Source organism: Sus scrofa, chromosome 1 (genome assembly GCF_054392235.1).
Source record: "Sus scrofa isolate SSC_HxYL_T2T_F1_AM1 chromosome 1, Sscrofa_HxYL_maternal_Yorkshire_Landrace_v2.0, whole genome shotgun sequence".
NCBI lineage: Eukaryota > Metazoa > Chordata > Mammalia > Artiodactyla > Suidae > Sus > Sus scrofa.
The window spans coordinates 88,517,709-88,543,705 of NC_139383.1; the positions used below are offsets into that span (position 1 = coordinate 88,517,709).

At 41.9% G+C, this 25,997-nt stretch overlaps 1 protein-coding gene across 8 annotated transcripts in view; it reads right to left on the bottom strand.

The window, feature by feature from the left end:
• The window catches only part of MEI4 (meiotic double-stranded break formation protein 4), a 210,813-nt gene that overhangs the window by 129,153 nt on the left and 55,663 nt on the right, over window positions 1-25,997 (bottom strand). For all 8 annotated transcript variants that reach the window (XM_021092258.2, XM_021092267.2, XM_084964502.1 and 5 more), the window contains one exon: window positions 5,010-5,545. In XM_021092258.2, the coding sequence (XP_020947917.1) occupies window positions 5,010-5,545 (536 nt within the window). The remainder of the gene's footprint in view (window positions 1-5,009; window positions 5,546-25,997) is intronic.

Consider the following 25,997-nt stretch of genomic DNA (forward strand, 5'->3'; position numbering starts at 1 on the left):
CCACCAATAAAATTTAAAGTTGGAATAAAATATTGTAAGCAAATATTTTTTAAGTTTATATCACAGAAATCCACTCTAAGTAAGCACATAAAGAATGTACATCATCACCTAAATGAGGATATAACATAAGGAAAGAAACAGAAGAAATCCAGGGACTCTGAGATACAGCACAGGAAGGAAAGCAGCAAGAGGAATTCTCAGGGTGCTGATTAAAAAGAGCCCCTGGGAGTTCCTGTCATGGCTCAGTGGAAACAATCTGACTAGCATCCATGAGGATACAGGTTAGATACCTGGCCTTGTTCAGTGGGTTAAAGATCCAGCATTGCCATGAGCTGTGGTGCAGGTTGCAGATGGGGCTCGGATCCCAAGTTGCTGTGGCTATGGTAGAGGATGGTAGCTGTAGCTCCAATTTGACCCCTAGCCTGGGAACTTCCATATGCCACAGGTATAGCCCCAAAAAAAACAAAAGACAAAAAAAAAAAAAAAAAGTAAAAAAAAATATAAATAAATAAAGAGCCCCTGGAATAAAGCTGAGCAGGGACCCAGAAAGCTCAGCCCAGATTAAGCCCAGAAGATGGAGGGCTCCAGAAGCTGTGTCTCAAAAATACATAAATATAAGATGGAACTGATAAATGACTTAACTTCTTTGGCCAACCTGAGAGGATGTTTACAGCCCTGTCAGAGTATCTGAAAGGCACATCAATTACAGGTATGCACAAAACTAAGCAAATGGGAGAAAATGTTCTAAGGAAGAAAAGGAAAAGCTGTACAAAAAGGAAATGAAATCACTATATATTACATGTCTCAGTACAAAAACACAGTCCACATTGATAATAATATAAATATGTAATACTGATTTAACCAAAACTTAAACTATGATTGGGTCATATGATTAGAAGAAGGCAGCCAGACGAGAAATAAATCTTTGTCTTCTATGACACGAAGTGAGCAGATAAAAAAAGAAAATAACCCAAGAAAGGCAGTATAAGGCTTTTATGTGAAAGCACTGATGGGTCAGCGGAAAGGGGAGCACAGGGCTGGCGGTGGGTCCCAGGGGTGGGGTCCCAGGGGTGGAGCGGAGGAGCTGGGCTAGCCAGCAGGACTAGCTCTTTGCCCTTGTTGTTCAGAACAGGAGGTACTGTAAACATACTTGCACACGTTTCCACCTCTGGGTAGGGGACCTGTGTATCTCTCCCCTTTTCACTAAGCACAACCAAAAACCTGAGGCTTTATATTTAAAATACACCTAAGAAGATGGACAGGTGAATAGGCTTTAGATCTTAGAACCAAAGGAAGGACCAGGTGGTGAGTGCTCTGGCTTCCCTTTGGCCTCTGGCTTCCTTTTGGCCTCATGTATCCCAGACTTGGAGCTAGAAAAAACAATCACCCAGAAAGGCCAATGGCCTGGACAAAAAAAAGAAAAAAAACCACTGCCAACACCCCCAAGGCCTGCTGTCCTGGTCAAAGGACCAAAAGGGCATCCTAGCAAGATGGAAAGCTTTAAAAGATGACCACTCTAAAGTGGTCAGCCACCCGAGCCAGCCCCTTTAGGGCATCAAAGCCACATGAGGAGCCTAGACTCCACCCTCCCAGCTACCATGAGACCCCAACCCCACCACCAGGCACTGCACAGAGGAGAGTGTCAGGCCAGGCATGTGGCCCAAAGATCCTGGGGTCAGATGGAGGACACAGCAATGAGAAGCTCCTGCAGTATGGCCTGGGTGGTGCTGGATTCACAGGTTGGATGTCTAATTAGCAAAGGGAAAGGGAAGGGGATTCAGGGCATCAGGGATGGGTTCCCCCAGGAACTCACCCCCCCAGCTCAGTCTGTAAGGCCCTAGGACTGGAGGGACAAGGGAAGGGACTGCCTGGGGGGGCCTGGAGGGAGGGGCAAAAGGGAAGGACCTGGGAACTGCGAACCAGTGTCTGACGGAGGGTTTAGGACAGAAGGGAGGAAGGTAAGGCCAAAGAGGCTGATGGGCCCTCAGAGAAGAATGTGCCTTCTCACAAACATCCCGAAGGGGAAAAGCTCAGAGAGGATCAGGAGTCAGGAATCCAACAGGAGGGGACGAGCACAAGGACCCTGAAGGAGCTGGGAGCGCCCTGCAACTGAGGCCTGCCTAGATCCTACCAGCTGGATCCCTTTTACCAGGACTGTAAGGAGAGAGAAAAGTGAAAGCACATCCTGTTCCATCCCATACCAGGGGCTTGTGGTCACAGTGCCCCTAAACTAGCTTTGTAGCCATGGCCATAGGCAACAGTTTCTGGGCCTCATTTTTCTTATCTAACAAATGGGAATAAGAATGACAACCATGCCCATCTCACAGAGTTACTGTGTAATGGATAATGAGATAATGGGTGTGAAAACACCCCAAAAACGGCATCCTGTTGCTACTGGATCAAACTGCCACTCACTCAGTGGCTTAAAACAATAAACACCTATTCACGTGCAGTTATGGGGGTCAGAAGTCTGAAGGGGTCTCACAGGCGTTGGCAGGAGGCCCTCCCTGGCCTTTTCCAGCCCATGTTCCTTGGCTCACAGTCCCTCCTGCACCCTGAAAGCAAGCACCCAAGCATTTCCTAATTGCTCTCCCTCTTTTTCTCACAAGGACCCTTGTGAGTACTGGCCCACATGAATAATCCTGGATAACCTCACCCCAAGGTCAGCAGATCACCAACCGTGATCCCCACCCACCCACAAACATGTAAGATAACACGTGCACAGGTTCCAGGAATCAGGGAAGGATCCTAGATAACCTCACCCCGAGGTCAGCGGATCACCAACTGTGATCTCCACCCACCAAAGGTCATGTAACGTAACATGTTCCAGGGATCAGGGCAGGACCTCTCTGGGGACCATTATTCTGCTTCCCACCCACACACAAGGTTCCCATTTATTTAATTTTTTTATTGTCTTTTTAGGGCTGCATTTGTGGCATATGGAGTTTCCCAGACTAGGGGTCAAATCGGAGCTACAGCTGCCAGCCTACACCACAGCCACAGCAACGCAGGATCCAAGTAGAGTCTGTGACCAACACCACAGCTCATGGCAACACTGGATCCTTAACCCACTGAGAAAGGCCAAGGATCGAACCCGTGCCCTCATAAATACTAGTCGGGTTCATTATTGCTGAGCCATAATGGGAACTCCAATCAATTTTTCTAATAAAAAATTTTTGTGAATACATCTGGAAGAAGACAATAATGGTAATAATGATGAGAGTGGTAGTAACACAACAAAAGTTTGAATAATCTAGTCTAAGATGCTTTCACTAGGAAGAAAAAAAAAAAAAAAAAAGAGAGATAACATCCTTGAGACTTATTTATGACCCTGCACCCTAACTGAAGGAAGCGTGCAATTTTACGATCCTACTTTCTCTAAATGGCAACACTTACCTTTCTAAGAAAAACAGAGGTAATTCCAAGCAGAGGACAGCTCGACCCTAGTTAAGCCTCCCTCATCCTAGTTAGAACTAAGATAACAGATACTGGCTAAACAACAAAGCCCTTAATTCACTCATGCTTTCACTGCCAACTGACAATGCAACGATGGCTTCTACAGGGACAAATGGTGTGAAAATCTACTTCAGACCCATCCATAACATCACATACTTGTTCTACAGTACAGTTCCCAAGGCTACTCTTAAGTAGGCCAATCCTTAAGTGAGAGAAAGATTAGTAGGAAAAACTATTTGCATCATCTGGTAACTGTTAAGGAATATAAATGCCAATATCTGGAAGGTTCCAAGTCACATAAAACCTGTTTAAAGTAGTTTTAAAAGAAGAAAGTAAAAACATGCAAAAAGCAGATTAGGGAGTATTAAGTATTTGAGCTATTTCAGGTTAAGACACAAAGTATATATCTCAGATACATACCATGGAAAATCTGATAACTTTATTCCTGATTGACTATATCAGGTAGAAAAAAAATCCAGTACCTTTCAAAATGTCAAAAGCTTAATGGTAAAGTTTTCTATAATATTGATCAAATCATACCTTAATAGGGAAGGAAAGAATAAAACTGGCTTCTTAGTTCAATTTTGTCTGTGATTTGAATATTCAAGTTAAGCCTATTCAGAACAAAAACCAACACTGCGGACCAACACTAGATAGAGAGGTATCAAAATAAACAAGGTCCAAAAAACCTTCTTCCTACAGTGAAATACAGTAAATAAGTTGGATGGTCCTTTTAGTCTCCCCTTTGATGTATTTAGAATTCAATTTAAAAAGGATTAAAATGTGAAGGCATTTAAAAACCTCCCAAACAAAGGATCACTACTATCCTTACTAGTGATAGTAAGGAAGATAGAAAAGACATACACAAAAAGAAAACCCTCCATTATGTCTCAAACAACAAAACAACTCCAGGTGACCTCAGTGTCACTTGTAAGAAAAGAATCTCTGACTCAACCTTTCTAAGCCATGTTAAATAAAAGAAAAGCAGAAAACATAATAAAGCCACATATCATGTGTTCCTCAGCCAATTTACTCAATTAACCCATATCTGCAGCAGCCCCACGTGGTATTAAGTCACAAGGGAAATTCTAAAAGAAGAGAAAAATATTCTTTGACCTCCAGGCATTTACTAGTCAATGCCAGAAAAAGAACAAAACTCAACAGAGAACAGATAATCCATCCTGAGGAATTTAACACTCATGGATGTTACCGACTGGAAAACCTAAAAGTGTCAGTGGTTTTCTGAAAAGTGTTGAAACTGTCTGAACAATAGGAAGTAAATGTAGGCAGGAGAAAACAAAAGAGAGAAGTAGCCAGGTATACCAATAAAAACACAGCGGGGCAACTCAGAGAAGCACAAGCTTGAAGCACAGGCATCTCGGTAGGGAACAAAGCTGTCTACCTGAGGATGGGTTAGAGATGCAGATGGCTGCAAAAGAAGGTCTGGACATGGAGCCGCAAGGCTAAAGGATAGCACGAGACATCACCTAGTGGGCATCCTCACCAAAATCACTGACATGTGATTTCATCTACAGAAGAGATTTATTACTCACCCGATTTATATGGCTGTTCTTTAAAATAACCTGCAGCAGGGTCTTCTCAAATTCTTCCAACTTCTTCGAACACTTTTTGAGAATATGATTAGATAAGTTACTATCACTGATCAGTTTAGCTAAGGTACCCACAGCTTCTGTCCAAAAGCTTGAACAAGGAAGTTTGGGTTCTTGGTAAAAAGTGATCAGGCCATCCAGCAACCGAAAAGCAGATTCGGATACTGTGGAAGAGTCGTTTTCAAAGTGGCTCAAGTCTGTTTTCAGACTCCCTGACTCTGTCAAGTTCTTCAGTTCAAGCAGATGTTGCAAGAACTGCATGCTAGAAGACAGAGGGTTTTCTGGTGCAAGGTGACATCTGTCCACAATGGGCAGTGGTGGAAAGGGGGTGGGGAGGCAGCTCTCCACAAACCATGGGGGCATCTCTGAAGGTTCAATTCTCTGCTCACTTGATAAATCACACCCAGAATCTTCCAGCAGAGTTGGTGTGTTTTCAGAACTTCTCCGTTCCTGAGCCTGCAACTGGGAAGATGGGTCTCCTAAAATAGACAGGAACAGATGTGTTATCTTTTTATAGCTGAAATTTCTTCATATAAAAATTAGACATTGATTTTTCTAACTCAAAACACTAAATGAAGCATGAAATACATATTCAGCTTTTGAGAAGCAGTAGTGTAAAAACTGGACAGAGGAGAAATTGTGAATGGCATTGCCTAGGCTGACTAGAAAAAGGTCTTTATCTTCTCTGGTAGAAACCATAGGTGATTCACCCCTGTATTTGTCAGGTCACGACCTTCCATTCAAGGCCATGCTTGAAAGATACAGAGGAGAAACCACAATACCTGGAGGAGGTCACTGAATGATACCAAGAGGTAACTGCAAAATAATAGATGGATCTAAGACAGAGATATGCTCAGGGCTCTATGAAAATAGGAAGACCACTGAACAGCCTACCCGGTCAGGTCACTGCATCCTGGAAGAGGTGATGATAGAACAAATTTATGGGGCATAGGAGGAGTTCCAGGTTAAAAGTTAGGGGAATGGAGGAAGACAAGAATTACCATTCCAAATGGTAAGCACAAAAGCACAGACCTAAGAGGGAAAAGAAAAGCACTGTGTATAGAAGGAGCCACAAATAGTTTCATGCTCCTTTCACAGAAAATACAAGGCAAGAGATTAAGTTGGTAATATATGTAGAAGCTAGGTCATAAAAGATCTTAAAAGAGATACTAAGGTAGAATTTATATGTAGAATGTAGAGTGAGCATAATTTGGAAAAAATATGCACACACTAGAGTTTCCTTCATGGCTTAGTGGTTAGTGAACCTGACTAGGGATCCAGGTTTCAGGTTTGATCCCTGGCCTTGCTCAGTGGGTTAGGGTCTGGCATTGCCGTGACCTGTGGTGTAGGTCACAGACGTGGCTTGGATCCTGCATTGATGTGGCTGTGGTGTAGGCTGGTAGCTGCAGCTCTGATTCAACCCCCAGACTGATAACCCCCATATGCCATGGGTGTGGCCCTAAAAAGCAAAAAAAAAAAAAAGAAATCATGCACATACCTACACATATACCTACTATATAGAAATGAATACATATATATATATATATATATATATATATATAAGCATAGTATATATGTATGTGTACTTATTATAATTATTCCAGTATATCTATCTGTATCTTTGGGTCTGTATATGTGTTTGTATGTGTTACATATACACACATAGAGCCATAGATACATATAGATAGATAAGTATAGACATAAAATGTGTGTGTGTGTGTGTGTGTGTGTGTGTGAGAGAGAGAGAGAGAGAGAGAGAGAGAGATGGGTGTATGTATGTTTGTGTGTGTGTGTATTTATGTCATAGATCCTTGAAACTATCTCTATAGCCATCAGAACCTGCTGATCCTGGCTGAGATATACTGCTGTTAAGGCTTACCATAGTAAATTTAGGTCGTTCTTTGACAGATATGCCCCCACAAACACAAACAAGGTTGTCGTTGGTTTTAAGATGATTATCAGTAAATTGTAAACCCAAAATTGAAAAACTCATTGAACTTTCTACAGCACATGCATGTGCCTAAGACATTGATGTCAGCAGTGGAAGCAGGGATGGGACAATAAACGGTGTCACGTAGGAAAGTGGAAGGTGGTGCTGTCACTTCACAGATCACTCTCTGGGCTCAATGATGGGTATTGAAGGAGGACACAGGGAGATGTGGAAAGATCAGGCAGAGCCGCCTCCACAAGTGCTGGTGTCAGCCCTGCAGCAGCAGTGCAGGCCCAGGAAGGAGGGGCTAATGGAAGGAAGAAGCATAGGTGAAGGCAGCTGACTGAGAGGATTCAGGAAGCAGAGTGAAGCAGGCACACCTGCATCCCTAATTCTGACTTAAGCAACTGGGCAGATGATGGTGCTATCAACTGCTCAGTAAAAACAGGGACAGAAAAGCAGCTTAGTTGGGACAGTGAGAGGTAGTCTCACTCACTTAAACTCCAAAGGAACCAGAGGACATCTAGGCAAAGATATTCACCTGGAAATTGGCCACATGAGCCAAGGGATGGGGAAAGGGGAAGAGGTCTCAACTAAAAGTACATTTTAGAAGCCAGCTGGGTGTAGATGGGATCTGATCACTCCGGGTAGGGGCATGAGCAGTGACCTGAGCATGGGGTCCAAGAGGGACCCAAGGAGTATCAACTTGAGCACTGAGTAGAGACAGAACAATTAAGGAGACCAAGAAGGAGCAGCAAGAGAGGTTCAAGAAGAAGGAAAATGACAGTGTAGTGAAAGACAAGGAAACCGTTTTAGGGAGAGTTACCCACAAGAGGAAAATCCAACAAAATGAAGAGCTGACACATATGTCAGAATTACCAACTAGAAAACCACCATGAACATGTCCAAGACAGCTGTCGTTAGCCAAGGTGGTGGCCAGAGGCCAGGGTGCAGTGGACTGCAGGGTGGACCAAAAAGTAATGGAGAAAGTGAAGGTCCTGAGGACCTGGATGGGGAGACCTTCTCATGGCCAGCAGCTGCAGGCAAACTTGGCAGGACACATTGGGAGAAACTAAAGCAATTATAGATAACGATGGAGAAGCAAAGGCTGGCGATAGAGGGAATGGGAACATAACAAATGCAGGCCGGACGTGGCCCTGGAGGTGGGGGAGAAGAATGGTCGAAGACCAGTGGATGGGTTCTGCTTACTGAACTGGATGCAATTTTTTCTTCAGATGCTGAAGGAAACCAGATGAGAATGTACAGGTATGTAAAAAAATGCCTCCGGCACACAGGAAGTTAATGAAGACCTCAACCAACAGCCCTATTTCTTTATAAAGTTGGAGGCAAGAGACACTAGATAAAAAGACAGAAGAACAATGGCAAAAGCAGCACCTCCTCCCTTCCCCACCATTTATTTGAAATGTCTAATTTATTGCTCTTTTGTTTCTTTCAGCAAAAGAAGAAGCTGTTAAGGTTGAATGGGAGGATCAGGCTTTAACTTAGAGTTCATTCATCTAACAGGTGTGTACAATTACCACAACAAATGTGCAAATATGCGTTTGCTAATTATCACTACAATATCTGCATTCCAAGTTAGGAAGGCAATGCAGTAAACTCATAAATGAGGTGGTAACCCAGAGCAGTGGACTGTCAGCAATGTGTTTAACTGCATGCATCTACTTCTGCATTAAAATAGGCAGGCAACATGTTCATTTTAAGCCAACAGCCACTTTCTCTTTCCTCGGAGCCAGGATAAATATTTGAAACAACTTCTCTAAACACCTATCTCACTTCTCACAGAAGTAAAGCAGGGAGTGCTAGGATGGTTATTCAGGTATTTCTTTTATGGAATTCAAAAGGGTCTCCACTAAGAAAGTGGACCTAAGTTCAAATACTTCATTAACCTACTGATTTTTCCATCAAAGTAAGCTGTACTCTATGGGTGATGATTTCAGGGAAGACTCATGAAATAATTCTCCCAACAACTAGACGGAAGCAAAAGCTGCTTTCCTGTTTCTGCTTCTCACTTCCCCCTCAGTGGTGTGTCTTTTGGCAAGTCAAACACTCAGCCTCATATCCGGGTGCTAACAGGTGTAAATTTGAAGGGAGCAGTTATAGCCAGACCTGTGCTCTGGAGATGGGAAGACACAAAACTACCTATCATTCTTCCCACCTGGTTTTGTTTCTGGGCCCTCAGAAAACATGATGAGGGTGTGTGGTGAGGATGCCGATGTGCAAAACACATAGAAACCTCCTCTCAGCATCCTAAATGAAAGTGTGGCTCCAGAGAGAAGACCACACCAAGCTGTTCTGCCACATGGCTCCCGGTACTAAGTCACGCTATCAAGTTGAAGAAAAGAATCTCATATTTCACTTTACAAAGTGGTTTCATGGAATAATTCGATTGTTCACAGCAACCCTGGCAGATATGCTATTATTCCTAATTTACCAAGAAGGGAATAAATACAGGCTTGACTAGATTAAGAGGGAGAAAAGCCACAAAGTGAGCAAGAAAAACCAACCCTTCAGTCCCAAGGTCTTCCATACCAGCTCCTGCACATTTCCATAAGAGCATTAATCAATTTCTACATGTCATCCATTTGTTTATGGGCTCTCCAAGGGCAGAAGCCTTGTCTCATGTCATCTTTGTGGTCCTCTTACTAAATGATGCTACGTACCATCTGTAGAAAACACCTTATCAGGGAAATGCTACGTGGGACACCTTGCTGCTGGCTAAGGCAGATCTCTTCTTATCCTTCAATATCCATAATGAGTCAGGTCAACTTGACAACTTACAACAAACCACAACAATTACATACACCACTAAGAGAGATCAGACAGAGTAGACAAAAATAATACGATTACTGCAATAACAACTAACGATGTCTCAGAGTACTTGCTAACAAAACTAATTATATATTCTTATAGCCTCTTGTAACTAATAACAAATTTATTTCCTCCTGCCTTTGTCCTAATGATGAAACTTTGAAGAAAGCAAGGAGCATCTGCATTGGAAACCAGTACTTCCATGCTGGAAACCAATCATTACCTAATAAATAAATAATAGTGGGAAAATGTTACTATTGTATATATTTGTATAGAATGGAAAAGACTATACAAATGGGGGGAAGCTTCCTTAGGATTAAACATTTTCAGTGATACTGAGTATTATAACACTATAATCTCACAATAGTCATAAATAAGGTATTTACTCATAAAAACAAGATTTTAAAATATCCATCCTTATCTGGGTAACACAAAGCAAGGAATCAGAAAAGACTCCTGTCTCTTTAAATGAATCTTAACATAACTACAATCAGATTCCACTCATTTGCTCAGATGACTTTTCTCAATATAAATCTCAAAGCGTGGCTAACAAAGCATTGTACCCAAAGGAGAGGAGAGAAAATGAAACCATGCTCCTGCAACTTTCTCTAATTCCTGTTTTTCCAGGAGGGATTAAGGTACAGCAGAAGTCAAATGACACTTCTTTCTCAATTTCTTATTGGGCTGGAGGGACTGAGGACTGTAATTTCCCTCCAAGTCACTGCATATGATCTAATTAGCATGCATGCTATGAGATTTAAAAGCGACACACACACACATGCTATACACACACACAAAGCTGATCAAGAACAGTCTAGTACCTATGGAATGCAAATAAATAGTAGCTTTTATTATCAAAAGATTGTAGATATAAAGAATATTAATTATACTGAAATATGACATCATATACAAAAGCACATGAGGTAAGATGTTAATTAAAACTACATTTCTGCAAATGAAATTATGTCATTCTTTTTTACGGCTGAGTAGTATTCCATTGTGTATATATACCACCTCTTCCGAATCCAATCATCTGCTAATGGACATTTGGGTTGTTTCCATGTCCTGGCTATTGTGAATAGTGCTGCAATGAACATGCGGGTGCATGTGTCTCTTTTAGGTAGAGTTTTGTCTGGATATATGCCCAAGAGTGGGATTGTGGGGTCATATGGAAGTTCTATGTATAGATTTCTAAGGTATCTCCAAACTGTTCTCCATAGTGGCTGTACCAGTTTACATTCCCACCAACAGTGCAGGAGGGTTCTCTCGGGAGCTTGGGCTTATCAGACACAACTTAGAATAGATTTACAAGGAGATCCTGCTGAGTAGCATTGAGAACTTTGTCTAGATACTCATGTTGCAACAGAACAAAGGGAGGGGAAAAAATGTAATTGTAATGTATACATGTAAGGATAACTTGATCCCCTTGCTGTACAGTGGGAAAAGAAAAAACACACAAAAAAACAAAAAACTACATTTCTGTCTAGAATATTCTATAGTCTCTCCCATACACTGGACCCCAGAGACCATCTATTTCACTTTACTGGCCTTTAGGTCTTCCATTTTCTCTCAGTTGATAATTTCCATTTAACCCCACTCACCATTTCAGAGTAGATCTCAAGCCCACTTAACAAAATAGATCCAGTGCCCCCTGCCCCACATCCTGCCCTAGAAATGCCCAACCCTGAACATTAAATATACTTTCTACCCCCCCATATGTATATCCATATCAATTCTTCATGCATTTCACATCCATTTCCACAGTTGCTACATCATTTATAAAAGTAGACCTCTAGGACCAGGTGTTTAATATACACCTTGCAAGCTCCATGAACGTTATGTTTCTAAAGCTGAGCAAGTCATCTTCATGCATACAACACACAGCCCATGTTTGTCCTACAGGCTGCCCATCCCAGCTGACAGCAGGGCCTCCCCTCCAGTCACCAAGCCTGGGGAGAGGGCTTGTCCTTGCTCCCTTCTCTCTTCTGTCCTCTCCATCAGGGAAATGTGTTATGCTGGTTCTGCCTTCTGCCTGATTTAGACAGGACAATCCAGAGAAACAGAACCAGTAGAACAGACAGAGAGGCAAAGAAATCAATTCATTAGGAGGCATTTGCTCGTGTGATGACAGAAGCTGAGAATCTCCAAGATCTGAGCCAGCAAGCTGGCAGCCCAGCACAGAAATGGCATAGTTCCAGTCCAGCTACAAAGGCTGGGGACCAGGAGAGCGGATGGTGTCTGTCTCGTCTGAAACTCAGCAGTATCCAGACCCAAGAGGAGCCAAAGTTTCAGCTCAAGTCCAAAGACAAGAAATAGCAACATCCCAGCTCCAAGCCAGTCAGGCAGAAGGAATTCTCTCTTCCTCGGCCTTTATGGTCTTCTCAGGAGTTCAACAGCTGAGATGAGGCCCGTGAACACTAGGGAGGTCAATGGGCCTTCCTTGGTCTCCTGATGCAAATGGTAATCTCATCTAAAAACTCTCTTACAGGTGTGTCCAAAGTACTGTTTTCACTAAATATGTAGGTGTAGGCAAGCAGTGGCCCAGTCAAGCTGACACATAACACAAGCCATCATAACCCATGTCTGAGTCCGTCCTTCTCTAGCCCCTCCTGCCAGCTTGATTCACAGCATCACCATCTCCTGCAATGACTAATGCCACATCTACCCCATCTGATCCACCTGCCTCTGGCTCCATCCTCCTTTAGGCCACATTCTGATCAGCTCTGGGGAGAAGCACCTAATTCTCACTCTGGAAACCCTCCAAAGGCTTCCCTTCCCTTACCCAGTAGAGCCTTCTAAGTTCCTCAGCTGGTCCTACAAAACATCCCTGGCCACTTTTCCAGACTCACCTCCATCCTCACTCATATTCACACATAAGCAATATGAAACTACTTGCCAAAACATACTAAGCTACTTCACACAACTACTGTAGGAAATCATTCCCGATCCGGACTGTCTTGCACTTTATGCATCCTTCCATTACTCCAGGCATAACCCTGTCTTGAAAGTATCAGTGACCAACTAAGGGAAGGGAGAGATTCCTGAGAGCAGACACAGAGCTTACCAATCTGGGTATTCCTGTTGACTGATGCCTGCCCGCCTACATTGTTAGGAATCTGAATATCTGCTGGATATAAAAAAGTGAGATCACACCCATCTTTGATAAAAATTCTCTAGAAAGTGGACATAGAGGAACCTACCTCAACATAATAAAGGCCATATATGACAAACCCACAACTTACATCATTCTCAATGGTGAAAAGATGAAAGCTTTCCTGCTAACATCAGGAAGAAGACAAGGATGTCCACTCTCACCATTTTATTCAACACAGTTTTGGAAGTCCTAGCCACAATAATCAGAGAAAAAAAAAAGAAATAAAAGGAATCCAAATTGGAAAAGAAAATGTTAAACTGTCACTGTTCATAGAGGATATAATACCATACACAAAAAATTCTAAAGATACTACCAGAAAACTATTAGAGCTCGTCAATGAATTTGATATTGTTGCAGGCTATAAAATTACTATAATACACATAAATCTCTTGCATTCTTATATACCAACAATGAAAAATCAGAAAGAGAAATTAAGGAAACAATCCCATTTACCATCACAACAAAGAGAATAAAATACCTAGGAATAGACCTACCTGAAGAGACAAAGGATCTATATTCTAAGAATTGCAAGACACTGATGAAGGTAACTGAAGATGACACAAATAGAAAGATATACCATGTTCTTGGATTGGAAGAATCAATATTGTCAAAATGACTATACTACCCAAGGCAATCTATAGATTGAACACAATCCTTATCAAACTATCAATAGTATTTTTCACAGAACTAGAACCAAAAAATTAAAATTTATATTAAAACACAAAAGACCCAAATAGCCAAAGCAATACTGAATAAGAAAAATGGAACTGGAGGAATCAGGCTCCCTGACTTCAGACTATATTACAAAGCACAGTCATCAAAATACTACGTATTGGCATAAAAACAGAAATATAGATCACTGGGGCAGGATAGAAAGCCCATAAATAAACCCATGCTCAAGTAATCTAGGACAAAGGAGGGAAGAATATATAATGTAGGAAAGACAGTCTCTTCAATAAGTGGTACTAGGAAAACTGGATAGCTATATGCAAAAGAATGAAATTAGAACATTCTCTAACACCATACACAAAAATAAATTCAAAATGGATTAAAGATCTAAATGTAAAATCAGATACAATAAAACTCTTAGAGGAAATCATAGGTAGAATCCTCTTTGACATAAACTGCACCAATATCTTCAGATCTACCTCCTAGAATAATGAAAATCAAAACAAAAATAAACAAAAGGGTCTTAAATAAACTTAAAAGCCATTGTACAGGAAAGGAAACCATAAGCAAAACAAAAAGACAATCCACAGAATGGGAAAAATATTAACATGACCAACAAAGGATTAATTTCCAAAATATACAAACTTCTATACTGCTTTATTCCACAAAAACAAGTAATCCAATTTTTAAAAATGGTCAGAAGAGCTAAACAGACATTTCTCCAAAGAAGACCAAAGTTGGCCAAAAAGCACATGAAAACATGCTCAACATCACCATTTGGATTAGAGAAATGCAAATCAAAACAATGAGGTATCATCTCACATCAGTCAGAATGCCCATCATCAGAAAGTCTACAAACAATAAATGCTGGAGAAGGTGTGGAGAAAAGGGAACCTTCTTACACTGCTGGTGGGGATATAAGTTGATGTAACCCCTGTGGAGAGGAGTGTGCAGCTTCCTTAAAAGCTAAAACTACAACTACAATATGATCCAGCAATCCAACTCCTGGGCATCTATCCAGAGAAAACCATAATTCAAAAAGATACATGCACCTCAATATTCACTGCAGCTAAGATATGGAAGCAAAACAAATGTCCATCAACAGGGGAATGGATAAAGAAGATGTGGTACAGATATACAATGGAATGCTTCTGAGCCATAAAAAAGGATGAAATAATGACATTTGCAACAACATGAATGGATATAGAAATTATCATACTAAGTGAAGTAAGTCAAAGAAAGAGAAACATGAGGTCACTAATATGTAGAATCTAATAAAAATGAAACAAAAGAACTTATAAGACAGAAACAGACTCAAAGATTTTGAAACTAAATTTATAGATAGCAAAGGGGAAACATTAGGGATTCGTATATATACACTATTATATATAAAATGCATAGGTGACAAGGACCTAACTATATAGCACAGGGTAAGCTACTCAAAACTGTGTAATAACCTATATGGGAAAAGCATCTGAAAAATTGTGTGTACATATATATTATTTAATATAATATATTATATGTTATAATAATATCTTAATATATTGTACAATATAATATATATAATCATATATATATATGATTTACTTTGCTGTACACCTGAAACTAACACAACTATGTCAACTATACTCTGAAAATTTTACTTAAAAAAAGAAAACTAAAAACTGAAATCAAATAGTATCTCTTCAAATGCACTTAAATGTCACCATAGGTATATATGGTTTGTCCCTACCATAATACTTAAAACGTTAATAATCACTCACAGGTGCTGATGCACTGAATGATTAAAAAGTAATATTTACGCCACCTGGTGGTCAATTTGGAAATGCTAGTAAAAATGTCTCACAGTTCATCTTCTAATGAACAGTTTTCACTTTAAAGTAAATAACCTCGGGAAGGATATATTTTAGCACTTTGCAAAGGATGTTTGAGAAATTCTGACCAAGAAAAGGCTGCAATTTTGTTTAATCCCACTCCTGAAGCCTGCATCAGAATTCTAACTTTGAATACACCAAGAGAGACAGTACTATCAAATGCATGAAATTATAAACTAATGAAATGTCTTAGCTGAATTGTCTTCACTGCATGAGATTCACAAAATCAAACAGTACATTGTGTGTCACATCAGTTCAGGATTACTCGACAGTACAATTCTTCCTGCCTTCAGGTGCTCAAACTCTGGACTTCCTGGTTATTTCCAACTCTCTCTTCTAACATCTTCTAGTTCCCAGTGTAAACCAATCCTTCTAGTTGTGCCTTTGGCTTTCTTTCCCCATGATAGCTTCCTGGATACCTCACGTTTGCTACAGCCTCATAGAATTCTAAAGGATGATTCCCAGATCTCTATCTCTAATGCTACCCCTTCACCAAGCTCAAGACCCTAGGCTATGACTTTATGAAATTATGACTTGACCTCAGCACATGAAACCGTGTTATTTCAAAACAAATCTTCACCTTCACTTCCACTTGCTCTAATATCCAAATAATGATGCTATTACCCTCCCATCTCCAAGGTTTGAACCCTAAGAGTCAATGTTGATGTCTTCCTTGACCATCCCCCCCACCTTTACATTTCACTGGCAAACCATACTGACCCTGCCTCACCTTCATGTTCCTTGGAATCATTAAGTTTGTTCCCCTTTTAGGGTCTTTCTATTAAATGTTCCTTCTGCCCAGGTTGCGCTCCCACCATCCCAACCCCAATTTTCTCAAGGCTAGTTCCTCATTATCATTCAAGTATCTGTTTGAATGTCACTTCTTCAGGGAGGGCTCCCCTCACCCATGCAGTCTACAGAAGTCACCAGGTCAGTAGCTGTCACATCTAAATCTCACCAGTCCCCACCTGATCATTTCCTGCGAGTAAAATCTGTCTCATCCCCAAGAATCAGGGCTCTACGAGTGTCTTGGACTGCCTGGTTTACTGCTATTTCCCAGAGCTCAATAAATATTACTCAGTAAAAAAGTCTCTTATATCACCTCCTCATTTCTATGGCAAAATAATTACATAAAAGACTTGGGCTATGACAGTGATGTCCCTGTCTCCAGCCTCCTCTCTCCTCCAACAATTCTAAACACAGCAGCTCAGTTATGCTGCCTGAAGAGTCTCACCCTTCAGATCACCTAAAGGAATCACTTTCAGAAAGTACACTGCTTGGCACATGCATAGTACATGCCCGATAAATGTTAGTTTCCTTCTACTTTCCTGTTGGAAAAATCTCCAAAGGCCCCTTCCTGCCTACAGAATAAAGTATGTTTTCCACTGGCTGTCACATGTCTTCTTAATAGACTCTGACCCTCGTTTTTCGTCTTTTTTCCAGAATACCTCTTCATGCTCTGTATGTCAAATTAAACCTTTTGCCAGTAGATTCTTGTGTCCCTGATTTACGCTGTTCCTTCTTGCCTGAAATACTCTAGTATCCAGAGTTTTCTAAATTCTACCCATCCTTCAAGGTCAGCAACTTCCTCCAAAAAGACTATTAAAGGGCCTGGTTCTCTAAGGCAAAGTAATCACTTTCTGTGTCTCTCCTGTGAACATCAGCATCTCCCTCGGACCATAGAGTCTCACTGGATGCAAAAGTGATACATTCTGCTCCCAACAGGCTGCGTGATCCCCTGGGCAGGGCTCAGACCTCAGCACTCTGTAATCTTCACACTGTTCAGACCGGAGAGCTAACTAATGAATAAAAAGGGGTCTGAATAAATGAACACAAGGAAGGAAAGGCGTTAGTGGGAAGAGAGGTATCAGGAAAAAATTAGGAGCCTGTAAGAAGCAGTAACTTCTCTCCAAAGGCATTCATTCAGGAGGCAAAGAGGTGCAGTATAGGTAAGATGCAGAGTGCTCATTCTATTTCCTAACAAATGGGAAACACAAGGCTGAGAGATGGTGGACACACCTACTGATGCCAAGATCACAGCCCCACAGAATAAGATCAAAACCGTGAAAACACAACCCGCCATCATGTGAGCCAGTGACTGCATCTGCATCATTTCCATTCATCAGTGTGTGCTGTTAGGAACACTGTGAGGAATTGGCAGAAAGAATAAAATGACTGACCTCAGCAATATACTACATTCACTGGCCTCCCCATCCTGTGAATGCCAAGCTCCCTACAGTCTCCTTCGCTGACTTTCCTGTGGAGATCACACACTCCTCTGATATCTCCATGACCAAGCCTCTTCCCAAAAGGATCTGCCTGAACGTGTCTTCCAATGACCCACTGAAGGAGCTGCTTTGACTTCAGCTCTTGGCCAGAGGGTTCCACCTGCTGACAGGTACACTCCTGAGATGAAGCTCTGAAGCCAGCTTGGTCCCTGAGCTACCCTGCCAGACAATAGAGGTTTACATTCCTTTCCACCAGATGTGTCCACTTCACTCCCTTTATCAGATAGTAGAAGCACTGAGCTTTTTTACCCAGTTTGGTGTTTCCACAACCTACATTACCATAAAGAGAACATGGCAAATGCACGTATTCTTAGGCCCAGGTAATCGCTGTCTCTCTGGAACTGTTCCAGGGGCCTGTGCTTTACATAAACATCTCAGAGGACTCCCATAGTTGAGCACATCTCACAAGCACCTCTTTGCTCTAATCCCAAATCATACATTCAGCCTGCTTCATTAGCATTGCTGGGCTCAGTCTCCTAGTTCTAAGAAGTTACACTGAAGGCCTTACATCGGTGGTTTCCATCTTGCCTGCCCAGTGGACTCAGTGATGTACCAGACCACACCCTACACTAAGTACATCCAGATCCCAGGGGTGGGGACCAGAGAGCCATATTTTTAAAGCCCCGCTGCCCCAGCCCCACTGGTGATTCCAGCATCAGGGCTCCCCCCTTGGGTTGATTTGTGCCTGTTTTTCTTTCTTTGGATAGCAGGGCAGTGATCCCTGCACACACAGGCCACACCACTCTCCCCTTCCAGGCTCCCAAAAATGCCTTTCTTCCCCTCTCTATGGTCATGTCTAGTTCATGTTTAGCTTTTCCACTCCCTCTTGGGGGCTCACCTTTGCCACTGAATCATTTATTTTGCAAAGGCTGAGCTGGTCTATTCCAGCCATCTGCCTCCTGCCTTATCCTAAGCCAGCATCACACCCCATATGGACCACACCCTGCACTTCTACTCAGAAGCCCTGCCTCTCCTCCCACAGAGGTTCTCCACGTGGCAGCCCGAGCAAGAAGTTGAAAATGCCCTGCTCAATGCTGATGAGAGGTTCCCTGATGTACTTCAAACCCACCCACAAACCCGACATCATTCCCTGACCACGCCCCCCCCCGCCCCCTATTCCTCACTCACGCTCCCCACATTGGCCAGTGTTGCTCACTGAGCACACTGGCTACTTCCTGCCTCAGGGCCACTGGGCTGAGCCTGCCCTTCAGGAGTCAGTGCCAACGCTCCCTTTGCAGGAGGCTGCCTTGACTCCTGTCTAAGTGGGCAGTCCCACCCCAGGCATTCAGTCTTATCCACAAGGCTTAGGTTAGTCTCCAGGACTTTGAACACTCCCAGACTTTTTCTTGCTTATTGTTATTGTCTGATGCCCCCATAGGAATATTAATTCTGTTTCATTTGTTTTCATCACCATGCTAGAAATCAAGTTTTTTTTTTTTATGGAATAAGGAAGTGTATCATTAATCAATCAATGAATAAATGTGAATAAATTTAACCTAAAACAAATATATATATACATCAGGGGCAGCATCTTCACATGTAACTCTCTCAGGAGCATTTACCTCTCCAATCAGACCCTCAACTGCAATGGGCAGCAGGTAAACTTTTTCTCCTTTGCCAGCCTTGAAAATCCAGCACAGTACTGAACAAATACCATAGAGTTAAGTATGCACTTGATTATTTTGGCTATTTTATGAGAGGCTCAGTGTTGTATACAAACAGATCTGTGGGTCTTTTCACCAATTTTCAGTTACCTGTAATCTCCAACCACTAAACATCCACCTAAATTGTGTGTTTAATATATCACACCTGAGCAAACACACAAAGAAGTCTCCAATTTTAATTCATCTTCCAATGTTTTTACCTCCAATCCCACTCTCTAAATTACATCCATCTTGGAGTTCCCACTGTGGCTCAGCGGTAACGAATCTGATTGGTATCCATGAGGATACAGGTTTGATCCCTGGCCTCGCTCAATGGGTTAAGGATCTGGTACTGCTGTGAGCTGTGGTGTGGGTTGCAGACATGGCTGTGATGCAGCATTGCTATGGCTGTGGTGTAGGCCGGCGGCTACACCTCTGATTCGACCCCTAGCCTGGGAACCTCCATATGCCTCAGGTGCAGCCCTAAAACAAACAAACAAACAAACAAACAAAAGATAAATGGCACCCATCTTATCAGGAATTGAGCAGCCAGTGAATCTGTCATTGCAGCTTTGTCTGGATGTGGCCATGGATCCGCTTGATACTGAGCCAAGTATCTTAGTATGGAGTCAGTTTCTGTCTAACTGACATGAACCTATTCAGATCAAACAGAGAGAGACCTTGGCCAGGAAACTGCTTTGGGGCTGCTCCACATCCAAATCTGTGCTGCTCCCCAGTAATAAGGCCTTCCTCAGCCTAGGACATCTCTGAAAGCTTGCCTTAGGCTCCTAGTTATCAGTTCTGGTTTCAAGATGGTAGTGCACTTATTAGTGTCTATGTTACAAATCAAAAGCAGTCTGTGAAATTCAGACTTTGTTAAGAAGCTATCAAAAACTTAGGGGGCAATATTATAATCAATTTATTTTCTAAAACCTTACTGATAATCACAGATACTAAGGAAATTGCTTTCAGTGAAACAGAAGGAAGAAAAAATACCACAAAATGCAAGCAATTTTGCTAGGATTACTTAAAATATAATTTTCTTTACGACCATAGTGGGAAATACTACCTTCCAATATCCCCTCTTATTTATTTCTGAATCAGGATCGGTTCAGTCTGCCCCAAGTAAGTGTTATATCTTCAAATAACTCAGGCTTCTCCAAGGAAATGATCTCACGGTCCTAGGATATACAAAACATTTATAAAATCCCCTTTAATCTTCAGTTCTGATGACTGAATATAATGCTTTTCCCAAGTGGAGGAACTATTATATGAGCCATAAAACACACCGGTTATCCTACTAGTGACTTTCAGAGCCTTGATATGTTTACCTAGTGTGTCCTAGTTCTGAGAGTTCCCATAAATTCTGTTGACCCAGGTTGGTAGACTCTGCTCCAAGACCCTCTCTGACCCTGCAGGGCTCAGAAATCACCACTCACATTCTAGATGTCCTTTCTCCCTTTCACATGGAGCTGCCACTCCAACAGGAGTCTAACAACGGATCTTGCTGGTACCAAAAAGACACTTTCAAATGCTAGGTCAGGAATTCCCCTGTGGCTCAGTGGGTTAAGTACCCAACATAAGTTCTGCAAGGATACGGGTTCAATCCATGATCTTCCTCAGTGGGTTAAGGATTCAGTGTTGCTGTGGCTGTGGCATAAGCCTGCAGGTGTATCTCCAACTTAACCCCTGGCCTAGGTACCTTTATATGCCACAAGTGTGGCTGTAATGGGGAAGAAAAGAAAATAAAATAAATGCTGGAGATTAGGCCCAAGTGATGCAACTAACAAGGGCATAGTCTCCAAAATATACAAATAACTCATGTAACTCAACAGCCAAAAAAAAAGCCAAACAACCCAACTGAAAAATGTGCAGAGACCTGAACAGACATTTTTCCAAACAGGACATATAGATGGCCAACAGGCACATGAAAAAATGTTCATCATCACTAATTATCCAAGTAATGCTGATCAAAACTACACCACCTCACAATGGTCAGAATGGCCATCATTAGTAAGTCTACAAATAACAAATGCTGGGGAGGGTGTGGACAAAAGGGTACCCTCCTGCACTGCTGGTGGGAATGTAGATTGGTACAACCACTATGGAAAACGGTTTGGAAATACCTTATAAAAGTAAATATGGAACTACCATATGATCCAGCGATCCCACTCCTAGGCATACATCTGGACAAAACTTTCACTGAAAAAGATACATACACCACTAAGTTCATTGTAGCACTGCTCACAATAGCCAAGACTTGGAAACAACCTAAATGTCCATCGACAGGTGAATGGATTACAAAGATGTGGTATATATACACACACACATATAGGAATACTATGCAGATATAAAATAGAACAAAATAATGCCATTTGCAGCAACAGGGATGGAACTAGAGAGTCTCATACTAAGGTGAAGTAAGGCAGGAAGAGAAAGACAAATACCATAGGATATCACATATCTGGAATCTAAAATGAAATGTGGCACAAATGAACCTTTCTACAGAAAAAAAAAAAAAAAAAAAAAAAAAAAAAAAAAAAAAAAAAAAAACATCATGGACATGGAGACCAGACTAGTGGTTGCCAAGGAGGAGGGCTGGGAGTTTGGGGTTAGTAGATGCATACTATTGCATTTGGAGTGGATAAGCAATGAGATCCTGCTGTATAGCACAGGGAATTACTTCCAGTCACTTGTGATGGAACATGATGGAGGATAGTGTGAAAAAAGTTTATATATATATATAAATGACTGGGTCACTTTGTTATATGGCATAAATTGACAGAACAGTGTAAATCAACTATAATAAATAGATAAATAACTACTAGTTCTTTAAATACATGTTATGTTTCCCTCACCAAATGTGAAATAATTCTGACCTCATGATCAACTATATCAATAAACAGCACTTACACAAGTCACTGTCATCAAGGAAGAAGTTATTTCTTCAAACCACCAAATTCAAAATCTTAAACTCAAGATTGAACACTCTCTTTTTCTCCTCTCCCTACAGCGGTTATTCATAAGCAGCACTATTTTTAATTGTTTCAAAATGCATCACCTGGCACCTCTTCCTTCTCCTGTCAGCACCCTAGCCCATGCCCTCCTCATCCTCTACTTAGAACGCCACCATCTGCTCCTATCAGGCTTTCCTGCTTCCTGGTTTCCTCTACTCACCTGCAATCAACATCTTGCTGTTGAGTTAACAGTTAACACCAGTCTTAGTATATAACCTTTTACTATCTCCTCATTATTGGAAACTAAAGCCCAAATTTCATAAGAGACCTTTTTTTCTGAGCCTGGACACTCAAACCTCAGGTGCTCTTCCCCTCCTGGGCCGTGGACACCCACTTACTGAGGTGTCCTTCAGGCTCACACGCAGGCCATCTCTTCCCTCGCGTGTTTCCTAACCACACTCCTGGTCACTACTGCCTGTGGATGGTCTTCCATACACACTCTAATTCACTCAGCAAAGCTGCTACTGGACAAAGGATCTCCTGGTCACTTGAATAAATGGACAGTCATCAGTTCCCACCTTGAATGATCTCTCACCTCATGCATTTCCTCCTCAAATAACTCTCTTCATTTGGCTTATATGACACTAACTTGGGATCTTCTCCTAACTAACTAGCCATTTTTCTCTCTTCCTTTTGCCCACTTCTGTGGTTTGAATGTTCATGTCTCCTCCAAAATCCACAGTCTGAAATCCTAACCCCTGAGGTGATGTGGTTTAGGAGGCAGGGCCATTGGAGGTGATGAGGTTGTGAGGGTGTGGCCCTCAAGAATGGAATCAGTGCCTCATGAAGACGCCCTGGAGGGCTCCCTTGCCCCTTCCACCATGGGAGGACACAGGGAGAAGGTCCCATCCATGATTCAGACAGCAAGCCCACCTCAGGCACCATTTGCCTGAACCTTGATCTGGGAATTCTGAGCCTCCAGAAGTGTGAGAAATCAATGTCTGTTTACCAGCCACCCAGGGTTTGATACTTTGTTATAACAGCCTGAACAGACCCACAAAATCGCCTTTATTCCCATCATGGTTCATCATCCCAACTGACTGCAGCCTCATCCAGGCTCCTTCCCACTGCTGACTGGTTCAATGCAGTGTCTCTCTGGGTCTCTTCCCAGCCAGCCTCAGCCTCTCCAATCTGCCTCAGGCTGAAACCCAGTGACAATCTCAACCACAACTGTATCATATTACTCACCCACTAAAATATCTCACTTATAGCTTTCAAAGCATCCAAAAGTCTCTCCGAATGGGGCCAAAGCATGGAATTTTCTCAAACTCTTTGGGTGATTCTAATGTGTAGCCAAGGTTGAAAACTACTCCTCTGGCTACAGTCGCCTCCACACTTCGTTTTCTTTCAGTTCTATTGAGAATATTCTCCTACTCCTTCTAAACCCATCTATTCTGACTGACTACTGCCCAATTTTCAGATGTTAATTTAGATGTTCCTCCTTAGGAAGGCCTTCTATGATGCTTAGATCAGATCAGACTCCTCTGAAATGGACTCCCACGAATCTGCCATAATATGTTATGTCTTCTCTCTTTGACTGTAAACTCCAACCTCAGTCTCACCACTGCATCCCAAACACTCGCCCCAGTGCCAGGTGCAAGGCGGGTGCTCAGAGGTTCCTGCTATATGAATGTTAAACAGCATCGCAAGAAAAGGGTTATGAAAGCTCAGTGGTGAAAAGATTGTCTCACTGTGGAATCACATAAATGAGTCTTTCAAAACTCCCAAGGCTACCTGAAACCATTGACAACACCCCTACACTGCCAGACAACCCAGGAATAGAAAAAAAAAAATATTGTAATTGGCCAATTTTAAATCTAAGAATTAGATGCCTTGCACTTCACCAAGGAATAAAACATTTGACAGATGACATAATAGCTCATCACATGCCTTAAGTATGTGAACTAATTATAGGCTTGTTATGAAGACCAAGAGTCACTCACACGCCACAGTCTGGAGACGTATGCATCTCCAGTGCTAACAGTCTTTTTTAAGTTCAGCCTATCTGCCAGCAAAGCCCCAAATGACAACTCTGTGAGAACATATGGATATGGCCGAAAGTCACATTACTTAATTCTGTAGAGCCTGTTCTCTAGTATAAGACGATAGAATAAAAATAGTCGTAATTCTGCTAAAAGAGGCATAACCATGGAGAGCTCAAATAGTCAATCATTACACTGTCAATTATGATTAAAATATATTGAGGTTTAAAAGGAAAGCTCAAAGTCAGTTTTCTGCAGACCCCTCATTGCTAACCAAGCAGAACTCAATTTCCCCTGACTTTTACTATTGTGATACTCCTGAAAATAAAGTCCACTCTCTGTGGTTCTGGTTTTCCTGACTTGCAAGGCTGTACAGCATAGCTTTAGCATTATGGTTCATCCATCCATTGCTCATTGTAAAAATCAGTGATCTAGGAAATTAAATAAACTTGACTGAAAGAGCAACATAATCTCTTACCATTAAAAAATGAGTTAATGCACACTTTTCAGGGAGAAAATAAACCAAACTAAGTACAACCTGCATTGCCAGCTGAGATGATTTTACAGAGCTTATGTTGTGTTAAATTTAATTCATCCAACACATGTTGGGTACCACAAGGGAAAGACACTGGGGTAAGGGGTGAGGGGGCTCAAGTGGTAAATAAGGCATGGCCTCCTGCCATCAGAGAAGGAGAAAAAGACAGGCCAACAATGAGCACTCCCACACAGCCAAATGCATGTGTGTCTTAGCTGATGCAGATGATGCTACAGGAATCAGTCTGAATTAAGGAAAAGCCAGAAAGACTCACATAGTAGGCATGTCAAGGGACCACAGAGCTTTCACTAAGGACTCTTCTACATACAGAAGAAGCACAGACAATGGCACAAGAGGCAGGTGCCTGAGAAGGTGGAGCTGGAGCCCGGAGGAGGAGGCACAGAGGGAAGAGCACAGAGGACTGGGGAGAAATTCTGGGTTCATGACAGGGAAAGGACTGAACACGATCTGTTCCCAGACAATGGGTGCTACCACTGCTGAAAACCTCATCTGAACTGTAGCTTAGGAAACACTGCCGAGGCAAAAACAGGTGGCAGTTGACCTCTAGGATGCTCCTAAAATAGTCAAGGAGACATAATGTTTTACAGAAGATAGAGACAACTCACACAGTTTGTTATGGAAGGAGAACACTGAAAATTATATGACTGAGAAATCAGAACAAAAAAATAGAAAGAGGATGAGAATTTCTTTACAACAATATAGAGACAGGACAGAGAACAAAAATCTACTTCCCTTAATGGAACTCCTGAAATAATTAAACACGATGACAGCTAAATTCCTACAGAATTTTCTAAGCTGCTAATGAAATCATACTGTCAGGCCTCCAGCACACCAAGGAGCATCCGCTTTTGTTACTGGACTGAACTGAGAACACAGCAACGATACCAATTACTCAACTTCACTACTAGAAAGAAAAACATACATGCATCCTTACAACTTTGTGCTTTCCTTTCGCATTAGAATAATCTGCTAGCTCCCGGTCTTTGCAA